At 40.6% G+C, this 21,094-nt stretch overlaps 1 protein-coding gene across 24 annotated transcripts in view; it reads left to right on the top strand.

Moving 5' to 3' along the window:
- The window catches only part of ZBTB20 (zinc finger and BTB domain containing 20), a 492,045-nt gene that overhangs the window by 465,714 nt on the left and 5,237 nt on the right, over positions 1-21,094 (top strand). For all 24 annotated transcript variants that reach the window (XM_054088544.1, XM_054088531.1, XM_054088570.1 and 21 more), the window contains 2 exons: positions 662-849; positions 19,107-20,714. In XM_054088544.1, coding sequence (XP_053944519.1) covers positions 19,127-20,714 — 1,588 coding nt within the window. In that variant the 5' untranslated portion in view covers positions 662-849; positions 19,107-19,126. The remainder of the gene's footprint in view (positions 1-661; positions 850-19,106; positions 20,715-21,094) is intronic.

Genomic DNA, 21,094 nt, shown 5'->3' with positions numbered 1-21,094 from the left:
CCTGCCACTTCTTTTCATGCCTCAGTTTCTCCAGTTATTCATCTGTGAAATGAAGCTGGTGATTGACTTACCTGCTTAATGTTCTTTTGAGGCTTAATTCTGTGTTTATAAAATGCTCAGAGATCATTGAGAGCTCGCATGCACTGTGCTCTTATCCTGTTGTTTCCAGCTCCAAATCTTCGTGCTTTACTTAGATGACCTCTGCATCTCTAAATTACTTTTCCCTACAAAAGGAGTCTCTGCACTGATTTGTTTTGAACTGGAAACTTGCATATTTGTTTGCTTTTCAGACAAATCTACTCCATTTCTGTATAACTCGCTCTATTCAAAATGCTACAGCCTTGGTTAATATTTGTCAAACGGAGCTCCAACTGTCTAAACCACTGGGACAAGTTATATTTTATATGTCATCAGTAGGGGCAGAATGAGGAGCTTCGTGCTTGGCCTATTTGCTGTAACACAGTCTCAGGGCCATTGCATCAGAGTCAAAACAAGGAGCGGCTTGTTTCCAAATGAGAAGCATGGAGGAAAGTCTTCTCTGCCTCCCTCCCTGTAAGGGAAAAGAGGAGAGGGGGGAGAAAGTTATCTTTAACAGATTCTAAAAATGCCTTTTCCCAAATATGCAGTCAGTCCCTTCAAAGGTCTCTTTGTTTATTTTCAGGAAGAAACCCAAGACAGCTGAAAACCAGAAGGCGTCTGAGGAGAATGAGATTACTCAGACGGGTGCATGCAACGCCAAGCCGGGCCTTCCCTGCTTGAACTTTGAAGCTGTTCCGTCTCTGAGCCTGGCCCTCATCCACTCACCACATTCACCAACGAACCTGCACGCACACACAGGGTCATCTGATTGTGAGTACACCAACATGCTGCAGGGGTTCTTGAAAACATACTCCTTACGGCAGACAAGGTTTTCCAATTGTCCATAACTTGTAAAACATATTATCATTCCAATAATGGCACAAGCAGGACTTCCTCAGGGCTTACCTTTTCCCTTTTATGAGAATTACCACTGAGACAGAGAGTTTGTGTTAAGGTTGTGATAATACAGTCAGCCAGAGGAAGCTGAGAGCATGTTGTTGGGTCAGGTCACTGCTTTTTATGAATCAAAAAGAGAAGTCCCTTCAAGCATGTCTCCTTGCAACTGGAGCTGCAGTTATTTCTCTCCAGGTAATCACATGCTTCTCATTACCCAAACAAATATACTGATGGGGATTTTCAGCCTGTGCTGTGTTGCAGTGGGAGAAAATAGCGTCAGGCTCTGACACCCACTACTATAAGGGATTTCCACCAAGAAAAGGGGGAGTGTTCTCTGGAGAGGATCAGTGTATGAGAGTCTGGAAAATCTCTGTAGTCCTGTGTGGTTATACCAGTTTAAAGCTCTTGGTTTGAGTTCATTCATTTGGAGGTAACTCAGCATGGGTTAATGGGCTTTTTGAAAATGTTTTTTTCCATTTTGCCAAAAAATACAATAATAAGGATTAAAACTGGATTTTGGAAAGGCAGAACTTCCCCTGTCATCTCTTCTGAACATTGTCATTTCACAGTGGTCTCTGCCTGGAAGTCTCTTGGGCAAGAATGGGCAGGGTGATGTGAAACTCATCATTCACTCATTTTTAGAATATATAGTTTACCTCTTCTACAGTGGTTTTAGGATGTTGTAAAATTTAAAAGGAGGAGGGGGAAAGGAGAAAGAAAGATGATGACACCAGTTTTCAAGAGCTTGGAAGCCAACCAGACTTCACAAAGGCCTATAAAAAGAAAAAAATCAGGGCATGACAATAAAAAAAAATGAGATTAAAAAGTACGTATATCCTTTTCTTTTTTTAATTTAAAAATCCTGCCTCAGGGCCAAGCTTGGAAGCAGCCGGGTTATAGGGATCATCACTATCAAAATCACTTTAGCTGCAATTCATTCCTGTTGGCTTCTGACTTCATTCATTATAAGCTTCTTCTAGAAAGCTTGATTTTTATAGACCTGATAAAAACATTGGGGTGATTTCCCTAACTCTCACCTGGTGATTCGGGGAGAAGAAAGCGATGTGAAACAATTGAGCAGCAGGAAGCATGCAATTTAGTATATACAAGAATTGCCTTCAAATTGGAGATGTCAGGCTTTTTGTTAAAACTGGGGTACAGTTTTGTCTTGTACGTTTTCTGAAAACAAAAAGCTTGTGAAAAGATGCAAAAAATGAGCAGAACAACAAGAAAAAAATAATCCCTATTTTCAGACAAAGAATCTCTTTATCCCATTCACAAAGATGAAAGAGTTCATTAGTAAATGGGATTTGAAACCTCACACTGATGTTTTTTGACAGTACAAATGGAAACCCATGAAAATAACCTTAGGACGGAGGCCAGCAGGGATTGTACAGAGCCTGGAGAATAAACTCCTGCTTTTGATTTCTGAGGTGGCCAAGTTCAAGGGTGAAGAATATTGGCAGAGGGTAGTAGGGGGAGGTGGTGAGCTTGCAGCTCTTCATGCTCCACCTGTTCTGTGGACAAAGTTTTTAATGTCCCCAAATCACCTTCCATTCCTACTAAATTCAGTAGCAAAATGAATAAACTGCAAACCCAGATTAGATTCTCCTTTCACACTGAAGTTGGGGTTTTTTTCTGAAAAGAAGTTTAATATTTTCAGCATTAATATTGTCCTATCTCAGGAATTGTTGATGTGTAGCTTCCAAAATACAGTTAGAATCCTGCAAAAATCCAAGAAACTGTAGGACATCTTGTGGTCTTGATCTCTGTTAGTTGATTCCATGTGGGATTTCATGTGGACTTTCCATTTTCCCATGAAAAAACTCCCATTATTTATGATGGTTTATAACCTTTATCAGGCAGTATTTCAGGGTTCAGGGTGGTATGCATATAATTAGTGATTGCCCTTGCAAAATAGTAATGCTGATTCCTCACATGAAGTAAAAGCAAGGCGTGATGAATGATTACTGCATATTTACTTTAACTGGACTTTTTTTAAACATTGTCTCAATCTCTAATGCTGGAATACATTAATTGACCTAAGAGATTAATATTTGAGGCTTCCGAGGTTAAGAAATGGGCTTCCCTGTCATTACAAACTCCTTCTCCTTACCTCTTGCCTCCCCTGCCTTTTGGACTGATTCTTTCCACTTACTCTAGAATCTCTCTCTTTGTCCTCCGCTTCCTCTCCTCCTCAGAGCTACATTGCCACATCTTTTTTCCTCTCAACTTTTTAAAGCGATACTTTACTTTTTTGGGACAGCTGCACTTACTGTCCTTCTCTCTACCTTCTAAACACTACAATATTACTTCTCCTCCCTTGCCCAAACCACCGTACAGCCTCTATCACCACAACTGGGCAGATTATATTTCCTTTCCAAAGAACATTCTTTATTCTGGTGAGGAATTTTCCAGCGGATTGCAAATCATTTAAAAATACTTAAAAACTAGGATTAGCTGGGAACTTTGAGAGGAATTTTCATTGAAAATATCAGAAATACACAGCATGGTAGAACATACCAATTCTTGGAAAAATGTACTGATGTACAGATGGTTCCATAAGCCCTTATTCATGTATCTGGAAAAAAGACTTGGATTTTATGGGCCACCTATTCAAATCAGTTTGAAATCTTCACTGACCATTTTGCATGCACAGTGCTTGGCAGAAAACAGCATCACATATTTATTATGAGAAATGTTCAGAAGCCAATCTACTGTAAAAAATCAGGGTGCTTTTGGGATGGTTCAGATCAAAATACTTTTTCCAAGAATGGGAAATAAAAACTCTGTGATAGCCATCTGCTTCTCAGCTGTAAAAAGCAGAGGTGAAGAAAGCCTAAGCAGTAGTCTGAATGCCAGTCTTCCTGAAATAAATACTTAGCCAAAAAAAACCTAGGTAAAGTTATATGTGACACACAATTTATGGCTTCACTCTATAGTGTAGCACATTCTACATGTTGTTTCTGTGCCACTTATTCCCAGTGAAATTGCATTACTTCTGACCTTGGTAGGACTGGGTCTTAGATATCTGGATTTGAATGTTATATTTCCAGCACAGGTGAATCCCTGAAGCAAAATCAGAACCTAGGATGCATTGTATCTTGTTCCCATCTCTTTCGGTCTTGGGAAATGCTAGCTTACGCAATGCAATTGAATAAACAAGTTAGAGGAAGAGTTGCTTCCTGAAGTAACTGTTTTCATGTAGAGCTTGGCAGATAAAAAGCACCACTTTGAATTAATTTGGAATTAAGTCGTAGAGTAAGCTGATAGAGCTCCAAATGTGTTATACCTCTAGCTACTCAGCTGTCACAAACAGATGTATCTGCTTACCCAGAAGAAAGGTGTTTGTGCAAAAAGCTACAAGGATGAGGTACAGGTTCCGAAAAGGTTACTAAGAAGCAAAGGAAAGCACATGAGATTGGTGCTATTTGCAATATTTCCACATAATTTCTTGCTTATGGATAGAGAATACATGAAGTTGGTGGGGTCCTAGTTGAAGGCTGAACTCCCTTAGGTGAAGCTTCTAAAGATTTTGCTGAGAGGGAAGGAAGTCATCAAGACTTGGCTGTATTTAAACTGATTTGATCTGTATAGGCCACTCTTCAGGACCCCTTCAGAAAGCATCTAGAACTATATACGTTTTGCAAGTGCCAAGAGATAAGATCATTTTGGCAGAAACTTTTGAGTTTTCAAAGATATAATCAGACAAAAACTTCATTCAGGCTCTGATGTATGCATCTTAGCAGATGTGTTCAAACTCAAAGGAATCCCACGGGAACAGTGCAACTGAATCTCTTTGTCTCTATTGATAGTTAAGAGTTATTCTTAGACATTGGATGGTCCATCTGTGAAGGAATTTGTTCCAGACATGGGAAAAGCAACATCTTTGCAAAGAGTTTCTATGGGATTAAGAAGCAGGTTGGACAGTTGTTGGAAAACCTGCTGAAACAATTTTTATGATTCTAGAGAACACAGAATTCTTGAAGAGACCTGAGATTCTTGTAGGGGATGGTATTTGAGAAGGAAAGTGAGGCATGCATAATTTTTGAAAACATCCATTAAATGATCATTGACAAAATGTTGAGAAGGGGAGGACATTCTAAAATTATGTTTTAGCTAGGGACTGAGGAGTTTTTATGCATTAAATAGAATGCACTTTATAAATGCTGTCGGTGACGGGCCACATTTGAACCCTTTGTCAGTGCTCAAGTGATGTGGTCCAATTCCAGCATTTTTTAGCTTTCACAGGATGGGAACTTTGAGGCTATGTATTTTCTTTTTCTCTTTCTAAGTTCCGATTTTTGTAGCTTGATAGCCTTCCAGCATGATGGGGGAAGGCAGAGAGGGAACTTCAAGGTTCGTGAACTCCACAGAGCGTTGAGAGTGGATGTGGAAAATCTGGGGTTTCATTTATTTGAGCACCTAGAGGAAACTACCATTCCCTTTCCATGAATCAACAAGTTTGATTTGCCTGGGGCTAATATAGAGGCTAGATGGATCTGAAGGTGGTTGTCTTTATGTTTTAGGTTTCTTGTGTTTCTCTTTGAGGTTCTGTGACAGGAAGAGAACAGTTACATGCCCTTATGGTCTTCCCTCTGCCCTGGAAATTTGTAGCTGTAATTCCTTAAGCACTGCTTTGGAGCTTTGAAATTATCTCCAGAAGGTAGGGGGGAGGGGCTGATTCTAACAGCTTCCTTCTTTTCAGAGGCAGGCAGTATGTCAATAGTCATTTCATCTGTATTTTTGCCAATCTATATATGATATGTATTAGCTAATGCTGAATATTTTTAGGTTGCGTTTGGTGACCTAAGAAATTATGTATGTTTAGATGTCTATTTCAGATGATATAATGATGACACAGGCCTTTTCTGTAGCAACCTAAACTGAAAGCAAGGACACCCAAAGTCCTCAAGTACTGATGTCATGACACTTAATTATACTTTCATCTTGAAGGATGTTTGAAATTTTGTTTAGTAAATTTTTCTCTTTTTAACAGTCATAAGTGGTTTCTATGTCTTCTAGATCTATATTTCTGTTTGTAAGATTATCATAGAAATATCCACCAGGAATGACTTGTGTTTTCTTAGAAGCAAATATATATTGCTTGAATTGTGTAGAGACAGAAGTAAGTACAAATACAGGTATGTGAAACTGTAAGCTGAGCTCACCTTGTGTCTGTTGTGTCCCAATATGCTGAAAAACTGGTGGTGTTAAATGTTATACCACCAATAGGTACCAGTCTCTATACCCCTAATCAGTACACTAAGTGAGTTTTGTCAGGTTGGTCTCTCGGGCTTTTCTTCTCATGAGAAATGACTAATAGCATATGGTGCTTCAGTTATGAAGTTGGTGAGTATGTTTTCAGAAGCAACTGTGTGACTTTGGAACCTAAGTTTCACTGATGCATAAATCACATTTATAACACATAGATGCTTTTGAAAATTTATCTAATTATACTAAATGTTGATTGTCTTATTCGATGACCCTGTAATACTGGCTTGATGATAGGTTGTCAATTCTTCCTGGTATTCACTGCTTTTCTTACTGCTCTCCATTTAGAGAACTCTCAGTGATAACATACATAATTTCAGCTTTGGTTTAAAACAGACATGCAAGTTTCTAGCGTTTATGATTTCAGGGGAGAACTTGAAGATATGTCCCCAGTGTATCTATTCTTTCTGAGTATCAGGGAAAAGGATAAAAAGTCTTACTGCTCTTTACACTGTTGCAGCTCCATTCTAAATATTTTGAGGTGACTAACTGTGATATTTCTAAGTCATGCTGCAGCCACTGAGGCATGCTGCAACTGTCCAGTAAGATATCTGCAGTCTGATTCTGAGTTTACCTGTCCTGTCCTCACTGTCTGCCCATCATAGACTTTTATTACCATTCTTTAAATTGTGAGTATTATAGTAAATCCTTCCTTTATATATTGGATGAGTGTTTCAACTCATTAAATGAATGACTGATGAACACTACAGAACTACCCATCCCTTTTCAATGTATTAAGGTGTTCTAGCACTCTTTTGTTGTTTGGGATACTTTTGTTTAGTTCGTTTTTTATGTGTTTTGGTTTTGGTTGTTTGTTGTTTGGTTTTTTTTTATTAACAGTCTCCAGAACAGTGCTTTCCTCTTCTCCCCCCTGAGCTAGCTTACCTTCTTCCATCATCTTTGATTCTGAAAATTAAAGCAATAATGTCAATTCCACTCCCGAATTTCTGCAACCTCTTTTGTTACCTTTACTGCTTTTATAGGTGAGTAGTCTGGCTAACCCACTGAGTCTGCTACTTGCCTACTTAATCTATCATTCCACATAATCTACAGCACTTCTTAGGTACCAATTATTACCCTGTAAGCTTTCTGTGTCTGATGTGTTTAGATGTTTTATTACAGTATTTGTCTTTATACCTTTGGTATTTTTTTCTTTAGATTTCCGCTTCACCCTAACTAATATTTGTTTTACATCTAGCCTGCTACAGTTTATGTTCAGTTCTATTAGTGTCACTTGGGCATGATTTCCTTGTTTGGAAGGTTACATTTTCGGCTTTAATGAACTCTTATACCTTGTTGTTTACCATTGTAGTGTTTTCTAGTTCCTTATTTTTTTGTTATTGTCCTTGGATATGCATATGGCCTCTAGCAAAGTATTATTAAGGCCACCTTCCTGCTGATCTTAGGGAATTTAAGTCCTTATATTTCCTTTTCATTCTCTTTCTGACCAACTTCTTCTTCTTTTCCTTTTAATAGTTGTTACTCCAGAAGTTGCACATACCAAAGCTGCCACTTTTTATGATCTGCTGGAAGGATGTCAAACATAATCATGCCAATCATTGCAATTTCATGTCTTAACTGTGCATGCTACTGCTGTCATCTTCACTGTCCTAACTGGGTGAGAAGACTGAACCAAATGTACCATTTCCCTAATATGGTCTGCAGAGAGACACTTTATGTGGAAGAGTCAAACATCAAAGATTTTCCAGTGTTTGACAGGTGGCTCTTAATTGAAGGAAGCTAAAGCAGCTACAACTACATCTCCTTTTGTCCTACTGTGTGTTGCTAAAACGCTGTGTAACTCAATGTTTCCACCTCTCTTGGTTAGCCCCTTGTGTGCTATAGGGAGACACCTTCCATGCTTTGAGAAACGTTGGCTGGTGCATAAGTAGCCTGCTTTGTTGCAGCTATGCAACAAAGTTGCAGGTGTAAAAATAGACTTGGGTCACCTGTTCCTTTTCACCACTGTGATTCATCTAGCACTGGAGATTTTTGCTCTTTTCATCTAAGCTTCTGTAGTCACTTGCTCCTCTTTTCTCTTGTTTTATAGTACAGTAGCCAAGTAATCTTTGTGACTAGCTTTCACTCAATAACTTTAGAACAAGGTAAGGCCAGAGCAGTATTCAAACATGAGAAGACCAAAACAATTCCTGTATTGTTCTCGGCTGAACAAAGGGAGCTTTTTCATTGAAAACATTTTAGAAGTGAAGCCTTAACCTGGTACTGGGAGAGAACTCAGAACAGAAAACCAAGATACTGTTTAATACCACCTACTAATCTTTATGAAGTGTGCTAGGGGATGTTGTGGGGGTCAATCACTGTATTTCTACAAGAAATGTGGTGTTTGATCTGCTCCATAGGTAAAAGTCAGTTGTAAGCCATCAGAGTGCTACTAAACTCCTTCATTTGCATCAGGGTGTTTGCCTCACAATCTGGTGCGTGGTGGACCACAGCCATGTATTCTGGCTGGCAGTATGCATTTGGGTTCCTAAGGATGCCAATTTTTATTATTTCTAGAGGGAATGTCATTGCGCCATCTTTCTCTGTCCATTTTCAGTGTCCATGGAGTCATTTACAGAGCTAAAATACGTAACACTAGATCTCGTGTTATCTACCACTCAGGAACTGGAATATGAAGAGGATTCAAGATCTCTAGTTAATCTGTCAGCACAAATAGCTCCTTAAGGAATTAACTACACCTAGGGAAAAAAAAAAAAAGATAAACAAACCTTAGAACCCCTACTCATCCCAGCTTTGTTGTGTTAAACACTGAAAGGATCTCTGCCTGTCTGAGCTGCACAATATGTACTCTGTATCTATCTGTGACATGTGGTGAAATGCTGCTTCTTGAAAGCCCGCAAGAGACAAGTAGTATAAATTAAGAGTAATCTCACAACAGCTATTTTTGAGTTCTTAACCAGTGAAAATGTAAGTGTAGTGATATTGTGCATCTATTAAAAATCTTGAAAGGCTCTTTAGAATGAGATGATAGGAGAGATAACATGTAATTTATTGATGTTAACACGGTTAGAGAAAAACCCACAAAGTAGCAATTTTTATGTGAAAAGGGGTATGATGGAAGAAGTAAGAACAGAGCAAGAGACTTCTCCCCACTGCTTCATGCCTGTGTGTGCTACTGTGTCAGTTTTAACAAAAATACCTTGTGCTTTGATCCTATGTAGCATTTCAAAATAGGACATATTCCCTATATTAGAAAGTAAAACTCCCAGATGCTATCTCTGATGTTTTTGGCTGAGTAGAGGGTAGAATGTGCCTGAAGGCAGACCTGAGAAATAACTCTCATGCACTCTGTTAGTATCACCTGCTGGTGTCTGTGCTTGTGTAGACATGTAATTTCTAGGTCTTTTCCCTATGGGGGTGTGAGGGGAGAGGGGGAAGCATTGAAACTGACATGTACATTTGATATACAGATCCATCTAATGATATCGAGCCAGCCATGAATGCTGCATTCTTGTTTATTGCTTTCATTTATTAGTTTAAAATCTTCTGCCATACATTTCTCTTCCTATCAAAACTAAGTAGGTGGTTTTGGAAGTAAGTCTGCTCTGAGGGATTGCAGAAGTCTCACTGAGGACAGAGATTTTCCCTGTAGCCTTCAGCATCTTTGACATAAGCATGTGCTGTTTCCCACTGATATTTAAATCTGAATTAGAAGCAGGCCTGAACACTCATCCCATAACTTCAAAATAAAGAAACCGCAGTCCAAAACAGTATGAATATCTGTCTCACAATATTTCTGAATTGAAATATTCACCAAAGCACCCAGTTGTACTAGTTAACAATTACCCTTTCACTAATAGATAAAAAAAAGATAAATGGAAAAAATAACCAAATAAAATCTAGCACTTTCATGTGATAGATTATTTCTGCTCAGGGCTGAGACACAGCCACTGGAAGAGATAAAAAAATCCTTTTCCCAGCCTTGAGGACTGGCATTTGCAGTTTCTCATCCATTCTTTGTTTCCCCCATCAACTAGTAGTTCTGTGACCAGAACAGAATCTCCGATGTTGAAAAGCCTTTCCCTGAAGACATGGAAGGTATAAGCAGTGCTCTTCCACATGCAGCAGGTCTCCCACAGAAGTCTCTGACTGTACCCTTTTCCTAACAGACTGCTACAAACACTCCCTGTAGAGGATTCTAGTTTGAATAGAAACCTTCTAAACAGGTAATTATCTTAAGAGGTTTTAATCTGTACTTTCCTTTTAACCAAAGCCCACAGGCTTTCAGGCTTACTGTATTTAACCACACTCAAACTGATAAGCTTTTCCTCCTTGTCTTTCTGCCTGGGGGGAAAAACCTAACAATACAGGGCAAATGGGAAAGAGTTCATGGAATAGCAATTGTCTCTTTTGGAGACATGTTTTAATATATTTGCAGCTATTATCCTCCTAATTCATTCCTCCTCCAGACTCACTTCCACTTCCCAACTCCAGCCCCTTCTCCCAAACAATACTTCTGGGAAAGGATATAAGTTTATACAGTTCACCAAAACAAGATGACTTAAGCAATCCCTATTCACTTCCCTTACTGGAATTCAGTCTGAAATACACTGTTAGGATTTAAACAAAAGCATTTAAAGCAGGTGAAACTATTCTTCATGACTCCAGTAAGCTTTTAATCAGGACCATAGAATAGCAAAATACATCACGTTGTTTGCATACATTTTCCAAAAAGTTTATTCCCTTTTCTCCACGAAGCATCCCCCTATTCGTTGTTTTAGTGGAGAGCATTCACACTGTAGCTTCACAGGCACTGCTGGCTCGTCTGACCTCTTCCCTGTTTGAGTGGATGTCTTGTTGCAGTTCCACTAGTGCAGCAGTGCCCTCTGAGTAATGGCACTTGGCAAAGAGAGGGAAAACTAGCAATAGATGTACCTAGATTTTTAAAGAGCCAAACTGCCCTAAACTTTTAGCCAATTAAAACAGCTGGGCCATGCTGGGGCTTGGCAGTATCGTGCGTGAGCTCTCAGGGAACAAGCGAGTGCGGTTGAAACAGTTTTCATGTAGAACATGAATGTGTTCCCTACTGAAGAAAGGATGAGCACAGCCTCGTTCCTCTTCCTAGGGAAATGGTGCCATCATGTGGCCACGCTGTTTTCTGTGTTTCCAATGACTAGAGGGCGGTTGTAGAGTTAGTTCTCTCCGTTTTGAAAAACAGCATTAAAATGCAGTTTGGTGATCCTATCATTTGCTAATGTAAATAGGTTACAGCTGGCTGGGGCACAGGAATTAACATCCCTCTAATGATGTGGTCAGCAGCTGTGGTGAAAGCTTTGATGGTTTGCTAACGTAGTACATGATTCTTGGAGGTGTTGTAAATACCTACAGGGGAAGCACCCCTCATCAGTGTAGTCAGTGTCTATGCTAGGAGAAAACAATGGCATGGCTGGAGCAGCAGAGGGTCTGCAGACGAGGCCTGGGAGAGGAACTGAGAGAAACAGAGTGTGTGTGTATATGTGTGCCAGTGTTTACCCTGGAGGTTTATTGGACTGGACCCCAAATATGTGCCCGGGAATAAAAATGGCTTTTGAGTATACCCTCTTTACAGTATCTTTTGAGTTCCCAAAATAGCAAGAATACAAACTGGTGTGAAAGTGGGAAGAGTAAATACCCTAGCTAAAAATGGAATATTTCTTCAACTTAAAAATAGCTGCATGTGCAGTAACACTTTGAAGAACACTCTCCTGAACTGAAGCTAGAATCTACCTGGTGTCTTAGAGTTGTAAGTAGGATGCTCACCATGAAGAAGTATAAAGGAATCAATGTAATAGAGCAGTGTGAGAGGAAAGCTTTATTTTTGTAAACTTGGCGTACAAGATCTGAAGAGACCTATGGAGTTAATTCTTGGTCTTTCTCTTTATCCAAGAAATGTAGAAAAGCTTGTTAATATTAATTAAGGCAGGCAGTCCTTCTGCAGAATTGAGTGAGTGATACCATCCCTGTTCTACATGTGAAGCAGACAGGCACAGTGTAGAGCAAATGGGATTAGTGTTGACAGACTTCTGCAGTTTTTCAGATGAAGCATAGGGAGGTGATTCAGTGCCTGCTCCCCAAGCACGTAGGCTGAAATAGAGGCTTTTATGCTTGACATCGGTGGCTTCTGGCCACTGGATATAGAAGCAGTTTTATGTACCAAACACCTATGGTTTAGTTTTCAGCTTTATGTAAAATGGATATCTCATCATTAGGTAGATGCTAAAAAGGACAGGGCAGTTAAATGAATAAATCGTCCATAGGAAATTTGCTGAACATTTTCTGGTGCAGAAAAAGCCTGCCTCCTGAACAAAGTTTAAGCAAACTGTTTCTTATTCGCCATCTACTTTATATGTTTGCTCCTTGGAGAATAAGGTTGTGGGTTGTGCTTGTATGTGTATACATTTCTGTCTTTCAAGTAAACATAGTTATTAGACTATGAAATTTAGAGAAATTTGACAGCTTTCAGAATGCAATGATTCTTCCTTCCATAGAGTGTATTACTGACACATTAATAGATGTTGTGCTGGTAAAAATACAGTACTTCCTGTTAAATGTAGACTGCTACATATTTTGATTCTAACAACAATCTGGTAGGGTTAGGGCAATTCGTGTAGTGTCATCTGGTGTTTGTTTTGAATAGATATTATAGAAAGAGATACTGATTTTCAAGATGTTCAAGCAGATGATTGGGTGAAAACTCCAGCAAACCTTTAAAGCAACAGAAAGCAAGGGCTCTTCCTGGTCAGATCTCCTGCTGAGGATACAAATGTTCTTCTGTATTCCTAAAATTCCAAACAAGCATTTCCTCTTGCAGGCCTTTGCTCAGAATAAGGCCAAATATTCAGGAGAATCAGCCTGAGCAGGACTGGCTAAATTGGCCTCTCTAGCATGACTGAGATATTCTGAGAAGTCAGCCACTACCAGGTTTTAAGGATTTGAATTCAAGTCACTTCCTTGAGTGGAAAAAATGTTGCTTCACTAAATTTGGTCCCAGAGATTTGCAACCTGATGCCAGACTAATTTTGTGTGTGAAAGCATTACATATGAATTTTTATTCTGTTAATCCAGTTTTATTTTAGAATAACTAACTTGAGAACAACAGAAAATAAAAGTTCGTCACTAAGGATAAATCAGGTCATTGGATCTGAAGAAAACACCCATGGTTATGGTACTAGGTTTGAAATAGGAGACACTAATGTATTGAAATGAGAAAACTACCTGTGAAAACTGTGGGGCTATAGTAGCTTTCATATGTTGTGATGGAAATGCTGTATTTCCACTGTAGTGTTATGTTGATGCAAGGGTGGAGATTTTTCATTCCAAATTAACAATTCTTCACCTAGATGTGCCTTTCTTAAGGAAATTCGAGACACCTTCCGATATGTGAGAGAGTGTTATGAAGAGGGAAGTGGCCCATAGTTCTCCGTGTCTGCTGAAGGAAAGGTTGAGTAATTGGTTTCAGAGTTAAATCCTAGGAAAACTTTCTTGCTGTAACGATAGTAGGCAGTCTGTCTGGGGAGGGAGTGGAAATCCTCTACATTGTTGTTTTCTGCAAATATGTTAGACAACTTTCTGCAGAGATAGTGTAGGTAAATTGTTCCCACCACAAGGAAAAGGAGTATAAGGAGGACTGTCTGAAGACCCTAATGCATCTTTTTGATACAGCCAGGAGGCTGTGGTCATCCAGCACTTGGTGTGGAGACCAAGGATTAGAGATTTCAAAACTACACATGGTGGAGAAGGAGAGTAAGGAGCAGATGACAATGCTTGTCTCCAGCAACAGCAGGTGACTTAAGCTTGTGGCACTGCCAGAACTAGTGGCAGAATTACAGACAGAAAGATAGCTCCAGAAGAAAGTCTAACAGTCCTAACATCCACATCTTTGTCTTAACCCAGGTTGTTCTTCCACCTAGGGGGAGGCACTTGTCAGTTTGATGCTAAGAATATAATGACACTATATTCTACGTGACATACGACTCCAACTTTTCTGCTGTCTCTCAAAGTGTGCATTCTTCTCAATGTGAGGCCTGAGAAGCTTGTCAGGAAAACAAATCAGGCAACAATATCAAGCTAGTTTAATTTTGTCTAAGTATCAGTGATATGGGTTGCCAAACAATTTTCTAAATGCTGCTGCAGAAGATTGGGGAAAAAAAACCCTCAATCTGTGCCTGTCTCAGCAAGCCTGACAATTCTCAAGGATATAAGACGATCGTTCTCTTTGCCCCATAAGTATGAAAGCAAGACAGATCCCTTAGGGTTCACTCTGCTGATTATTCCTGTGAAAGACCATACAGTAAGTTTCCAAAGAGAGCTTGGATTCCAGCATCCTACGCAGTTTTGCTTCAGGTGAAGGATATGCGCTGAGCTACTGCCGAGTTACAGTAGCCATCGTGGTTTCATCATCACTGTATTTCTAGAAATGCTAGTCATTACTGTGCATTGAGCTCTGAGATAACTGTGATTTTAAAGGACACTAGTGAAAATCAAATTCTGTGATACCTTTCAGTTATGAATATTAAAGCTGTAAGCATTGACTTTGCAGAAAGGGACATCTAGTGGCTGAACAAATAAAGCCTTACTAAACACATTTTAAAGTCTACAACATAGCCATTTGTGTGTGACCTGCAGTCTTTAGTATTACATATAACCATGTAGTTGTACTGCATCATGTGTTTGCAGGGATCAGGTTTTATGTTTTTGACAAACAAAAAAAAAAAAATCACTTTTGTGAGACATACCTTTCTAGCTTTATGTAGGTCTATGTATGGTACCTTTGGCAAATGGAACACTGCCTTCAAGCCATGCTTGGTTTATCTTACTGCTGCACTTCCACATTATCTATAACATCTTCCAGGAGTCCACTGCCTGCTGTTTCCTTCTGCCATTGCCTTCCCCTTTGATACTGTACTTGGAGAAGTTGTCATTGTTATTGTCATGGTAAAATCTACTTTCTTTGAATGCCCATAGCATAAAAGTCAGCAGGAGGGGTGGATGAGATTCAGGGAAAACCTAATCTAAGCATTCAGTCATGTATTGCACAACAAAAGTTTTTTCCTTTCCCATCCATGTTATGCTCCTTCTTAGCAGTTAAGGATGAATTCCATGCATGTTTATGTGAATAGCCTGACAGTTTAATCGGTACATTTGCATATGGGCAAACGGAGCTTTTTTCAAAGTTGCACAGTAATATGTTTCACCTTTATACCATGCCAGCTTCAAATTGCATCCCAAGAGGATTGCAAATGTGCATAATCTGTGCAGTTGTCTGGAGTTTTTTTCTTTTTCTTTTTTTTTCTTTTTTTTTTTCTTTTTTATTTTAACTGGCAAACGCCTATTCATACCCCATCTGGGTGAGAATGGCCTTTGCATTTTCACATCCATTCTTTCCTATATAGTTTGTGAATACCCCTCCAATCAGAACTTTTCACAGAAAAGGAACAAAACCATTTTACAGGAGTTTCTCAGAATACGTCCATTGGGATCTCTACATCATGTTTACTGGACAAAAACAGGGCAGGGGGGGGCACTTAACAAAGACCGCTTGAATTTCACAGAAAGGTTCCCGCTGTCTTGAGTTTAAAAGAGTGGCAGGCCTGAGAAGGGGCTGAGACAGCAATCTTTTTCCTGAGCCAGGCATTCTGTGCAGTGACGAGTAGGTGAGTGTATGTGTGTATAGCTGGGTCTTGTGAAGAGCTGACACACTCTCTGGTTTGTCCAAGGCTCTGGCAGTCTTCGTCAGAACGTAGCATTTGTTTTAAAATCAAACCTGCATTGTCAAGTCCACTTTTTATAGGTAGTATCACCTTTGGACTTTCAGCTTCAAACAGCATACAGTAAAGGACAACCACAAAACTTGGATCTGGAGGTGCAGCTTCCTGCAGAGGGGGGCGAAGAACTGCATGGGACTGCTTGTTTTGCTATGGGCAAGTCTCTGGAATTTGTTAAAGCTGCTCTTTTACACTGTTGTGGTTTGTGTAGTAGTGTCTGTACTTTGGATAGGTGTGGGTTTCAGTGTTGAATGTCAAGGAATATGGCCTAGAAGAAACATCCTCAAAATCTGTATTAGATTTCGTTACCTTTTGTAGTGTGTGTCTCCCACCTGCACGTCTTGTTTTATCCTTAAGGAGTAAAGATCCGTTGTTTCTCAGTTGAAGTTCCATTTTCACTTGAAGAAAGAAATAAATTAGGAGATGATTTTTGAAGGGAAAACTGTTATACCGATAGCAATCAAATGTGGTCCATGCCTTTTGTGAAATGAGTCAACTGACTTTCAGACAACTGCCTATGCCTCAAGGTGCATCTAACAGTTCCTGTCAGAGAACTATTCATGTCACTCTCACAAATGCATAGAAAGCTGTTTTCTTTAACCTTGATTAACCCCATTTGGCAGTTTTCATCAAATTAGCTAAAGACCAAATACATTGTATGGCCACACAGCTCTCTGTTTCCCACAGCCAGGACCTGAGAACAGCTGCTGAAATTTACAGATGAACCTTGCCCTTCCTCTTTTCTGTTCTTGATTTGTGGATAAGTGGCCTAATTCACTTTCCGAAGGAGTCATCCAGTCTCATGGTGCATATCGTACCTTTCTGGAAGGCAGTTATCCTGAGGATGCATTTTTCAGAGTTTCAGTCACAAAATTCATTTTATCTGTCAAAGTGCATAGAGGCAAAGAAGATTTCTTTGCATCTACTCAAGTCAAGAGGCCTGTCTGTAGCATCTCTGGTATGTGTGGAATATTCCACCTTGTGCATGTGGAAGGCAGGATTTTTGGCTTACTGAGTTAGACTGCTGCATATTTCTTCTTGCTATCAAATACCTTGTTTGACAAAGCATAACATGAACTAGAGGTCATTCTCTTTTCCAGAAGCACGTCTTTAAAGACATGTTTGTGTGGAAAGGAAGCCCTAGAGTCAAACCAAGTAGTAATTGGTACATATTGATGGAAAGACTTGTGGCATGCTCATAGGCAACCACTCAAAGGGAGATGCATGTAAATGGATAGCAATGCAATCACTTGCTGTGGTCTACAGCAGGCCTTGAAATGAGGTGTCACCTATTTATCATTCATTTTCCACCCTTCTGTTTCCACACCAGTACAAACCTTTTAACAAGTTCTCTTCCTTAAAGAGCAAGCATTCCAACTTTTTATGTAAATACATTTTGAATCCTCATGTTATCTGACATGCTGGGAAGGGAAGCATCTGGGAATACCCTAGAGGCCTCTATAGAATGACTTTATCAGGAAGGAGGAGGGAATCCATCTCTTCTGTACATTATTTTAAGTCATGGTAGTTGCAGTGCCCTTGAAGGAAGTTTCCTAGTTTCCAAGATGTTCTTCCAGTCCTATGACCAGTCCCATGAAAAGAGGAAATTCAGGTTTCCCTGAATTAGACTGAAACCATTTAGACTGAAACGGAGGGACATTGTCGGGCTGAAAGATGTGTATATGAAAGTACTTTCGATGGCATTTATTTGCTCTCTCTATTTCTTTTAAAAGAGACAGTGACGATAAGCTAGTTTAATTTACTCGTGCTTCTCTACCAAATTTCACTTTTGGATTCTCACACATTACCAAGTAATTGTGGCAAGAAGGGTTGCAGCTTTGTTAGAAATATTCAAGACAAATTGTCTGCAGTACTAGTGGGGATTTTGCATTACTTTTCTCTGAGTAGTTTTCTGGGAACCAAGGTGATGCATGTACTACAAATGCTAAGAGAAAGAAATTATTGTTTTATTTGTTTGCCACTCAAAGGGCAGTTTGTTCTTCGTAGTTAAAAGCTGAAACTATAGTTTCTGCCTATCAAAATCTAAGTAGATGAAAAAATGAGTAAAGAACAGGAAAGAAAACAAAAAAAAAGCATTAAAAACAAAGCAAGCAAGATGGAAATAGGGAAAAGTGGATCGAGAGATTAAGAAGTTACTTTTTAGTCACTTTTAAAACTTAATTTTGAAGGATGTGTTCGCCCTGTGACCAAATTGGTTGGGTGCTTTTCTAAACTGTTCTCTATTCAGCCAAACTAAGACAACGTCTTCCTTAGAGTAAATGTCTGTAATTTTCCATTTTCTGTCAAGTAAATAGCAGCAGGAGAACATTTGGTTGTATACGATGTCAGTCCAGTGTCAGTCAGAAGTTGGGATATGCTAAAAATGAATGGGACAGCTCATGTTAACTTTTTGCTCTGGGTTCTTGCGGAGGGCTGTTTGTCATTATTGGGTAGCAAATGTTCTAAACACAACCCCAGACAAAACTGTGCGTGGGATTTTAGAAACATTTACAGCCTAAATCTTGAACTAGATTTGGATTTTATAAAGTGACTGCCAGGTTTTTTTTTTGATAAAGTAACTGTTCTGTAAAACTTAAAATGCCAGATAGAATAGATAGAAATCACATTTTCGTATAGACTCTGCATTAATAGCTTGGTGTAAAGCATCATTACAGTAAGAATCTGATCTTTTCTGGCATGAGTCCACATTTGAATAGCCTAAAATCCAGCTTTAATCCATGTGTTCAGTGTTTACAATTGGCTGGCTCTAGGCTTTTTGAAGCCAGATGAACTGATAGGAAGTCCAAGTCCCAGGAATGTGGTTGGAATTTAGGCCCAACTACACCTGTCTTTGTCAGCTTTTCTCCAAAAATTCAGGACCTCAGCTTCTGCAAATGAGTAGGAAAGTTTACCTCTAGCCTAACAGAGATGCCATCTTTTTATTGGTGCCATTGTATGTAATTTTTACAGTATAATCTGTTTTACTTACCCAGTGGGCAGTCACCTTCACCAACGCCCTGACTGTGGGGCTGCAGGGAACAAGACTCAATCTGCTCTTTTTCTTTTCCCTTCTTGTCACCTGCTTTGCTATAGGTAACATCAGTTGCAAGGGGATGACAGAGCGCATTCATAGCATCAACCTTCACAACTTCAGCAATTCTGTGCTCGAGACCCTCAACGAGCAGCGCAACCGTGGCCACTTCTGTGACGTGACGGTCCGCATCCACGGGAGCATGCTACGCGCCCACCGTTGTGTGTTGGCGGCTGGCAGCCCCTTCTTTCAGGACAAGCTGCTGCTGGGCTACAGTGACATTGAGATTCCCTCAGTGGTGTCAGTCCAGTCTGTGCAAAAGCTCATTGACTTCATGTACAGCGGGGTGCTGCGAGTCTCACAGTCGGAGGCCCTCCAAATCCTCACAGCTGCCAGCATCCTACAGATTAAGACTGTGATTGATGAGTGCACAAGAATTGTCTCACAAAATGTGGGAGAGATCTATCCGGTGATTCAGGATTCTGGCCAGGAGACACCTAGGGGAACACCTGAATCAGGCACCTCGGGGCAGAGCACCGACACAGAGTCTGGCTACCTGCAGAGCCATTCGCAGCACAGTGTGGACAGGATCTATTCAGCCCTCTATGCCTGTTCCATGCAGAATGGCAGTGGGGAGCGCTCCTTTTACAGTGGAGCTGTGGTCAGCCACCATGAAACAGCCCTGGGGCTCCCGAGGGACCATCACATGGAAGACCCCAGCTGGATAACCCGAATCCATGAACGATCGCAGCAGATGGAGCGGTACCTTTCCACCACTCCAGAGACAACACACTGCCGCAAGCAACCACGCCCTGTCCGAATTCAAACCCTGATGGGAAACATCCATATTAAGCAGGAGATGGAGGACGACTATGACTACTACGGCCAACAGAGGGTGCAGATCCTTGAGCGCAATGAGTCTGAGGAATGCACTGAGGACACTGACCAAGCAGAAGGCACTGAGAGCGAGCCCAAAGGGGAGAGTTTTGACTCGGGAGTCAGTTCCTCCATTGGCACTGAGCCCGATTCCATGGAGCAGCAATTTATGGCTGGTCTGGGCCGGGATGGGCAGCAAGAACCTTCTCAAGCAGATCAAAATGACGTCCCTGCTGATGGCACTCAGCCGCAGCAGCAGCAGCAGCATGTAGATGCCAATTCTTCCTCGCCAGAGAGAAATAATGACGTTGAAATGGACAGCAAAGTGCTCACAGTCAATAACAGCATCGAAAAGGGAGCTTTGCAGCCTTCTGTCAACACAACTGTTGCCCAACCATTGCCAACCACACAGATCTACTTACGCCAGACAGAAACCCTCACCAGCAATCTGAGGATGCCGCTGACTCTGACCAGCAACACTCAGGTCATTGGCACAGCTGGCAACACCTACCTGCCTGCCCTTTTCACCACACAGACTGCTGGCAGTGGCCCTAAGCCTTTTCTCTTCAGCCTGCCCCAGCCTTTAGCTGGCCAACAGACACAGTTTGTGACAGTGTCCCAGCCTGGCCTGTCAACATTTACTGCCCAGCTGCCAGCCCCACAGCCCTTGGCCCCATCTGCGGGCCACAGCACAGCAGGTGGGCAAGGCGAAAAAAAGCCTTATGAGTGCACTCTCTGTAACAAGACTTTCACCGCCAAACAGAACTACGTCAAGCACATGTTTGTACACACAGGTAAGAGTATATCCCTTTGGCTCACACATGAAGCCAGAGAAAGTTGTTGACAAACAGAGACTTAGAATCTGTTTCCCAGCCTGCCAGCTCCCAGCACAGACAGGTGGGAAAGGTTATCCAGAGAGCTGAAATCACTGAACACTTTTCAAGCATACTGCTTGACATGCTTCAAATTTGAGCCCTTGCAGAAATGTATAGGCACTTTATAGGTGCCTAACTGTGCATAGTGCAGAAACAAGCTCATTTCTCTTGGACTAAGATGTGTCCTGCACCCATCCAAGGAAATGGTAAGCATTTGTTGTCCTCTGCAAGCTGATCAGGCAACATTAAGCGGAAGTGGGATGAGGAAACTGTAGTAAGTCATTGAAAGGAAACTGTAA

The sequence above is a fragment of the Cuculus canorus genome, chromosome 1 (assembly GCF_017976375.1).
Source record: "Cuculus canorus isolate bCucCan1 chromosome 1, bCucCan1.pri, whole genome shotgun sequence".
NCBI lineage: Eukaryota > Metazoa > Chordata > Aves > Cuculiformes > Cuculidae > Cuculus > Cuculus canorus.
The sequence above is the reverse complement of the archived record's forward strand: the minus strand, read 5'-3'. Positions and strand labels throughout refer to the sequence as shown.